This window comes from Limulus polyphemus, unplaced genomic scaffold, assembly GCF_000517525.1.
Source record: "Limulus polyphemus unplaced genomic scaffold, Limulus_polyphemus-2.1.2 Scaffold2511, whole genome shotgun sequence".
Taxonomy (NCBI): domain Eukaryota; kingdom Metazoa; phylum Arthropoda; class Merostomata; order Xiphosura; family Limulidae; genus Limulus; species Limulus polyphemus.
In genome coordinates this window covers 75,924-84,758 of record NW_013668121.1, presented here as the reverse complement: position 1 = coordinate 84,758, position 8,835 = coordinate 75,924, and the positions used below count along the sequence as shown (strand labels likewise).

Below are 8,835 nucleotides of genomic sequence, written 5' to 3'. Positions count from 1 at the left end.
ATGGTGTAATCAAATGGGTGATATATATATATATATAAAGTTTGCCCCTGAAGAAGAAAGGTCTACCTTTCGAAAGCGCTCGGGTTATGTGATTTTTATTCATTTCTGTATGTAAAGAGAGTTTAGTGACGTAATGAAGGTCATCCGGTTTTCCAGGATATGTTTAGTATATTTCTCTATGTACTGTTGTAAACGTCTCATTTCCGATACAATGTAGCCAATGGCGAAAGTGTATGTGAAAAGGTGTTAGGTATATTTTACTTTAGAAATAGCTAAATATATGTATATTTAAAACTATACTTAAGTGTTTAAGTCAAATAAAGGTGACACCTGGAGACTGATTAAAAAATATATGTTATGCTAATTAATTTATAACAAAAAAAAACAGGTATGAAAAAATTATCTTAAATAAATAGTAAGTTTTAGGAAATTCACCTTACATGAAAAAAATATAAACAAATAATAAAAAAATATTTTTCAGACAGAGATGAAACAAATGAACGGAGATCACTGATTCCAGGATCTAGATTAACTCCAAAAGGTTGGACAGTGTTTAGATTAGCAATCCAATAAGCTTCTTTTATTTCTTTATCTGCCTATTATATATATATATATATATATGTAATAAATTTCAAGTAATTAATATAAATGCTTACAATGGACATTTAATTTCCGCTCTTCCCTCAATGTGGTCCTAGGCATTAATTTGTTTTCGGCAACACAGGCTAAGATTTGATTATCATCTTCAACCATTGGTGTAAATATGAGAGTGCTGATGGTTGAGTTACCATGATTGGACACAGTAGTCCTAGCTGTTCTAAGCTCCTTGAACCCTTTCCACCAAGTAATAGCAACTGGTGGTCGTGATCCGGCACTATGACAGTTTAGTTTGGTTGGAGTTCCCGCTGATAATGGCTGTTGACCTCCTTCCATTTCAAGTAATAGAGGCCTGACTGAGTAATCAAATTATGTATTCTTAATTCGTTAAATATATAATAAATTTACCAAAAGTACATAAAGTGTCCTTAAGAGCAAGAAATAGTAAAAATATTTCAACTTCGGTCATCGTTGTATTTTATAGAAATAAAATATAAATATATTCCTTTGTATTATCGTACAAAATGACTTTTTTTTTTTAGTTGTTCAATATTTCATTTTTTTTTCTAAGATAAACGTTCGCAGAATAAACCCCTACAAAACATATTCCGTATCAATTTATTTATTTCTAAACAAATGATTTGTCTATGTATCTATCGATAAATACAATAGCTAAAAAACAATTATACGTAAATGTTTCTACTTGGGTAAAATACTTTAATGATACAATTCTTATAGACTAAGTTACGTGAAAAATTGTTGTATTTTTCAAAGGGAGGTTATGTTATTTGTTTTTATTTTTACATGTGCTTTAACAAATAATTTAAACACTCTTAAAAATGTTATAAATAAAAAAACACATTTAGAAGAAGTTTTATTAGCACCGTGAATACAAAAATTTCCCCATACTCATCTCAGAAGTAGGTTTTGCGTAAAATATGTAAAAATGGATCGTATGAAATAAAAATATAAATTAAAAGGTAAACATTGTTCATTACAAGAGCGTATTTCCTAATGTTTGCAGTACACCAAATGAAGCTATTATATTTCAGTAGTAAAAAGGTAAACATTGTTCATTACAAGAGCGTATTTTCTAATGTTTACAGTACACCAAATGAAGCTACTATATTTCAGTAGTAAAAAGGTAAACATTGTTCATTACAAGAGCGTGTTTCCTAATGTTTGCAGTACACCAAATGAAGCTATTTTATTTCAGTAGTAAAAAGGTAAACATTGTTCATTACAAGAGCGTATTTCCTAATGTTTGCAGTACACCAAATGAAGCTATTTTATTTCAGTAGTAAAACGGTAAACATTGTTCATTTACTTTTTACTTTCCAGTGAATATGATACTTACAATTCATATCCAATGTTACTGTTGATGAAAGAGCAGTGGAAAGGTTGGTATTCGAGGCACAGCAGGTAAAATCTGCCATCAAGTCGTGTCTACGGAGTCTAGGAATTACCAGTTCATTGACAGTAAAACCATTATTTGCCAGGCTGTAGTTGTCGTCTAATAGAACGGATTCTCTCCACCAAGTAACAGAAGGCATTGGACTACCTTTAGATAAACAAATAAAAAAAATCTAGTTAGTCGCTAAAAATAAATAAATAAAGCAATAAGTCCCATTTTCAGAGATATATTTCATTCTTGAATACGTTTTTGATCGAGAATTTCTTTAAATAACATCTGTTCAGTCTTATAAAATTCAGAATGAACTCGAAGAGGCTTACATAGATATGAGACATAACTATTCATGGATAGTAGTGTAACTAGTCTACGAATCAACTCAAAAATAACGTCATGATTTAGAGAAAGTAATGTATGGGATTTGATGAAGAAAAATTGTAATTTTATGATTTATTCCACGATCACGTGTTATATTTGAATGTCATGGTGGATTACTAACTATATAAACTGATTGTGTCTCGCAAAGATTGCTTCTGCTTCATAAAAAAAAACAATATACGAGTATACTTAAAGGTTTAAAACTATACAACCAATCAGAATACAAGTGAAGGGAATATCGTTTTTTTTGTGATATATAAACAATGTATACCGTATTTAATTACATACTTTTACAAGTTTTACTTGGCCGATCTCTTGGAAACCGTACTTTGAAACAACACCAAAACTAACAGATGACTCCTCTTATAAAGATATTAGATCTCGTCACCTTTATATAATGTATTTTACATAGAAACAAAAATTCATATCACAGAAGGACACACATGAAGCCATTAGTTCACATTTAAGGTTTTCTTCAGGCATTAGTATGAAAATTGATTAATTATTTAATGAATTTATAAAAAATATAAGGATGTAACTAAAACAATGCTGGTTAAACAATAAATAACGATGATAGATTAATACAAGATACCGTTTAAAGTAATCTAAAATAACGTTTAAATACACTATTTATAAGGATAAAAGTTTCGACATTTTCCAGCCAGAGTAATTCAAGAAGTAATGAACATCTTGTCAGGATATTATCAAAATAATTTCGATTTCTCTTAGAGCAAAATCAACTATTTATTCTATAGCTAGTAATATGTAGCTTTGTGATGTTCTATATTAAAAAAAACATACAAAAAGTTACCTCCTTGCACTTCACACGTCAAAAATAAAGGTTCTCCTTCGTTGTATGGACCAATCAAGCTTTTCAGGGGTTGTCTCTGATGATCCTTTATGATAAGTTTTGACGGGGGGACTAAAATCAAACATTTCACTTGTCAATTATATGTTGACTAACTTGTATTTGTGCACGTGCTTGTACAATAAAGAATATGCTGGTTTCTTAGGAATTAATTAAAATTCTGAATTTCATTTCGTTTTAATATAATAAAACTTAATATTTATTTTAAAAAAATCTTGAGGAATGAGTTGTACACCCTAAAAACTAGATATATTTTATTAAATTTCAGACATTTCGAGGGGGCCAACGTGAACTAGTGATTAGAGTTGTTGAGCGGTGAATCCACTGATCCATGGTTCGCATCTCGTTACCTGAAAATCACTATTATATTAGTATTCCATCTAGTCAATCAGCTTAAAGTTAGGGACATCATACGCGTTATAGTCGTTGTGAACTTTTCTTCGCATATTCGAAACAAACAGACAAATTTGACATTAAAGACACCCAAAAACAAAAACAGATCGGCGTTTTGAGGAGAAGTGCAACCATACTAATGATTACTAATCGTTGAGTCACGTTTGCCTAAGGTCATAATTTGGGCATTTACCATCTGTTGTTTAATATGACAGTTCTGTAAAATCAAATACATGTATGTTTATTTCGTATTGTAGATGTTGTTGACTGGTAAAAATCTATAGTTTACTAATTTTATATAAATATGTGTATGCACGTGTATTATGCATTGTTGACGAAAATAGCCCCTGACATGAATACAGGGAAAGGTGACAGGTACTGTTTTTTTTTCTGTTTTTCGCACTTCAGATTGTCGGAAATATGAAATAAGAAGATATGCAAATAATCTAAAAGGATATAATAGGGGGAAGAAATGCTTAACGCAAACATGAAATATGAAAATACACAAATAATTTAAAAGGATATAACAGACGGAAGAAATGCTTAACGCAAACATGAAACATGAAAATATACAAATAATTTAAAAGGATATAACAGACGGAAGAAATGCTTAACGCAAACATGAAACATGAAAATATACAAATAATTTAAAAGGATATAACAGACGGAAGAAATGCTTAACGCAAACATGAAATATGAAAATACACAAATAATTTAAAAGGATATAACAGACGGAAGAAATGCTTAACGCAAACATGAAACATGAAAATATACAAATAATTTAAAAGGATATAACAGAGGGAAGAAATGCTTAACGCAAGCCCCCCAGTGGCATAGCAGTATGTCTGCGGACTTACAACGCTAGAAACCGGGTTTCGATACCCATGTTGGGCAGAGCACAGATAGCCCTTGTGTAGCTTTGTGCATAATTAAAAACAAACAAACAGCTTAACGCAAACACGAAATATGAAAATATACAAATAATTTAAAAGGCTGTAACAGAGAGAAGAAAATAGACAATCGTTTCGAGACACTTATCGTTTAGCCGAAGGTTAGATCTTTTCCTAACTGCCGCCCCCCCCAGTGGTACAGCGGTATGTCTGCGGACTTACAACGCTAGAAACCGGGTTTCGATACCCGTGGTAGGCAGAGCACAGATAGCCCTTGTGCATAATTTAAAACAAACAACCAAACATAACTGCCATATTTTTTATTTTTCGACAGGTAATTTTGAGTATTACCCGTACACAATCGTTGATTCCCATTCAATATTGCGCCGCAAAAAACAAACAAAACAAAACACAAACAATCTCAATTCGTACAAATCATTACTCTACTATTTCGATAATAGATAAATATGAAACTTATTATGTTATCGTGGACATTATGATAAGAAATATTATAATATGAAAATAAATAATAACAATAGTTACATCCTTTCTCAAATCAAAAACGATTTTTAAGTAATAACCTAAGATGATTACTATGCGATTAATTCACCTGTTATTATACACAAGTGCTAAGATATTTTTATATGCAGTTAAAGTAAAACTCAGTTCTAAATGAATTTTTTTTTATTCCTGTAAACTCCCAGTGGAGCATAGGGCCGCTACAACACCTCGCCAACGGAAGGTTTTGTTGCAGTTACTTGTAGCAGGTTGGTTTTTACGGGGTGGAGTTGCTAGCCCCGCGCGCAACAGTAGCACGTGACTTTTATAAAAGGTAATCATTGGTTATCATTAAACAATAATGAAAGTAAGATATCTACAAAGATCAGAAGTAAAAATTAATGCTGATGCAAATATAATTTCTATCTGATAAACGAAACATAAGGAATCTTGTCAACAGCAGCCTACGCCAACTACTGGTTACTCTAATCGAATAATGGGATTTGACTGTCACTCTTATAACGTTTCCAAGGCCCTAATGTAGAGAATGTGTTTTTGCCAGCAACGGGACATAAACCATGGACTCTCACATTTACAGTCCGGTACGCAAACCACTAGGCCACGACAGACCGTGATGAGTTTTATATTGTTACTTAATATTTACTTAATATATTATGTTTCTGAAAAATACTTTTTTTATCATTTTTGATACTAAGATAATATTACAAGTATCTTGAAATACTTAATAGTTTCAAATGTTAAAGACAAGTAAAATAGCATGGACTTTGCCTAAGAAAATTCTCAGCTTTTCAAGTATAACATTAAGAAAAATGGATAACATAGGAAATGACTTTCTTTTCTACACTTTCCATACAATGGGTAACCCTAACGTTCTTTCTATATATTTTAGTTTTCTAACAGAAATATCACTTTATCAGATATTAAAGAAGACGTTGTCTATAACATTGAGCAATATTCTAATACAAATACTAAACATAAACCTTAAACACTGACCACTGACCAATAACCTTTAAAACGCTATCCGTGTAGCGAGTTCTGGCTCTGTTGAAATCCACTCTACAACGATAAGACCCTTCGTCTTCTTTTTTCACCTGGCTGATTACAAGTGTGGCAGGTCTATTAACTGTTGTCAGATATGCCCTGGTGGCCAACCCATCACTGGACGAATGACGGGCTTGCCACAGGGGGCCTATTCTGCTGTCCAGGGTGTAAATCGGAGTTGGTAATTTGTCTTTGTACCACAGGACTAGAGCCGGTTTGTCATGTGGTAGAGTAGCTGTGATATTACAGGGAAGTTTCACGTCTTCATCAACCAGACCAAATATAACGGCTAAAAACAAAACAAAACAATTGAAATATATATAACCGAGCTATTAAATTTGTATTAGACTACATTCGTATGGTCAGTATATAAAAGTTTTACCTTAATTGCCTTTAGCAATTTCAAACTACTAAATCAAAATTTTACTGCAAGAAAACATGAAATATTGGGTACAGCTGTGTATTTAAAAATTCAAGAATAAGATTTTAAAAACATAATGTCTAAACTACGTGTACATATGAAGCCTTGCATAACCTAGTGGCTAAGGCGCTTGATTCGCAAGCTGAGGGTCGGGAGTTCGAATTCCCATCACTGAACATGCTCGCCATTTCAGCCGTGGGGGCGTTATAATGCGACGGTCAATCACAGTATTCTTTGGCAAAAGAGAAGCCCAAGAGTTGGCGGTGGTTAGTGTTGACTAACTGCCTTCTTTCTAGTCTTTCACTACTAAATTAGAGACGACTAGCGTTGATAGCTCTCGAGCAACTTTGCCAGAAAATTCACAAACAAATAAATAGTATGTTTTCTTCTCCTTTGAAACTGTATTTTATTAGAAGATTCCGGTAGTGAGACACCCAAAAGAAATATGAACATGCGTCTATAAATGCACATGTACAGGTTTACATAATACTTACACTGTAATGAAATCCGTGTTTGCAATGTACAAATATAAAGTTCACTATGAATATTTATATTATCTATGATTAATACAAGTAAACTGCCTCCCCCCCCAGTGGCACAGCGGTATGTCTGCGGACTTACAACGCTAGAAATCGTGTTTTCGATACCCGTGGTAGGCAGAACAGAGATAGCCCATTGTGTAGTTTTGTGCTTAAATTACAAACAAAATAAATATAAAAACTGGTAAATGTGTTATATGATTTTCATATATGACACCATATTGTCTGATCGAATCGCTTATAGTAACTGTTGACACATCCAGACCATCACATCAAACCAGATAAATAAAAATAAATTAGATTCCGCTTTACTAATGAAAGTTCAATTGGCTTCTTTAAGACCAAAGCGATGCTAAATCGACACCCGAGTCTTGCATGCTTGAGTGGGGAATCTGTTACTGATCGGCACAATTAATTCCCCACTTTCAATACCATTAAACTATAAAGGCCAATGGAAATTGTCTTCGGAAGGAACTAGGTGTTTGGTTGCGTTCTTTGAAATTGTCCAGATGTTTCTATCATTGGTACAGGGGATATTATCTTAGTTTCCAGATGTTTCTATCATTGTAAAGGAATATTATCTAGTTTCCAGATGTTTCTATCATTGGTAAAGGGGATATTATCCTAGTTTCCAGATGTTTCTATCATTGGTAAAGGGGATATTATCTTAGTTTCCAGATGTTTCTATCATTGGTAAAGGGGATATTATCTTAGTTTCCAGATGTTTCTATCATTGGTAAAGGGTATATTATCTTAGTTTCCAGATGTTTCTATCATTGGTAAAGGGGATATTATCTTAGTTTCCAGATGTTTCTATCATTGGTAAAGGGGATATTATCTAGTTTCTTATAATCATTCTATTTCACTCTATTCAAATCACAATATCAATATGTCTTAATAAACAGACTCCACATCCTTCAAATTGCAGGTATTCGTTGTTGAAGTGGTTGTTAGATTCTAGATAAAAGATGGCCATTAATCTGACAATTACTATAATTGTCTCCTACCAAGAAGACGTAGACAGAATAATAGGAATAGATGCATTAAATGCATAAAAAGGAAAACTCAGTTCTGTAGGGAATATTGTTCTGTGAGGATGTTCAACAATCGCGTTACATGAACCAAGGTTATAAAACAGATATTAGAGTACTGTTCTATAATAAAGGCAAATAAATTAGGAAAGCGGCTGGAAAACAACAACTTGTGATTGTAGCAACAAAAATCTGCTCTACTAAGCCAATCAGAGAGGACGAGATAGTTAGATAATAGCTATATTTTTTCTAATTACTAACCCATACATTATCATGCATTATTTTAAACATACATTAACCAAGAACTGTAACAAAAATCTGCTCTACTAAGCCAATCAGAGAGGACGAGATAGTTAGACATAATAGCTATATTTTTTCTAATTACTAACCCATACATTATCATGCATTATTTTAAACATACATTAACCAAGAACTGTAACAAAAATTTTCTCTCTGAAATATCATAATATAATGACGTTTCGAATGTCATCTAGTAACCAAACTTTGGGAGTTACTTAGGAAAAGAGATACCAGAATCATCTATTTTCTTCTCGTTCAGACAAGTTAATCTGAAAAAAAAAAAAAACATTATTCAACGAAAATTGTTTGTTTTTGTTTTTTTGGAATTTCGCGCAAAGCTACACGAGGGCTATCTGCGCTAGCCGTCCCTAATTTAGCAGTGTAAGACTAGAGGGAAGGCAGCTAGTCATCACCACCCACCGCCAACTCTTGGGCTACTCTTTTACC

General features: G+C 32.7%; 1 protein-coding gene across 1 annotated transcript in view; it reads right to left on the bottom strand.

Annotated features, from left to right (window-relative positions):
• LOC106467162 (hemicentin-1-like) overlaps positions 1-8,835 on the bottom strand; it is a 74,624-nt gene that overhangs the window by 41,216 nt on the left and 24,573 nt on the right. The window contains exons 2-5 of the mRNA XM_022395296.1: positions 6,057-6,386; positions 3,198-3,308; positions 1,955-2,158; positions 657-953 (exon numbers count right to left, since the gene is read on the bottom strand). Coding sequence (XP_022251004.1) covers positions 657-953; positions 1,955-2,158; positions 3,198-3,308; positions 6,057-6,386 — 942 coding nt within the window. The remainder of the gene's footprint in view (positions 1-656; positions 954-1,954; positions 2,159-3,197; positions 3,309-6,056; positions 6,387-8,835) is intronic.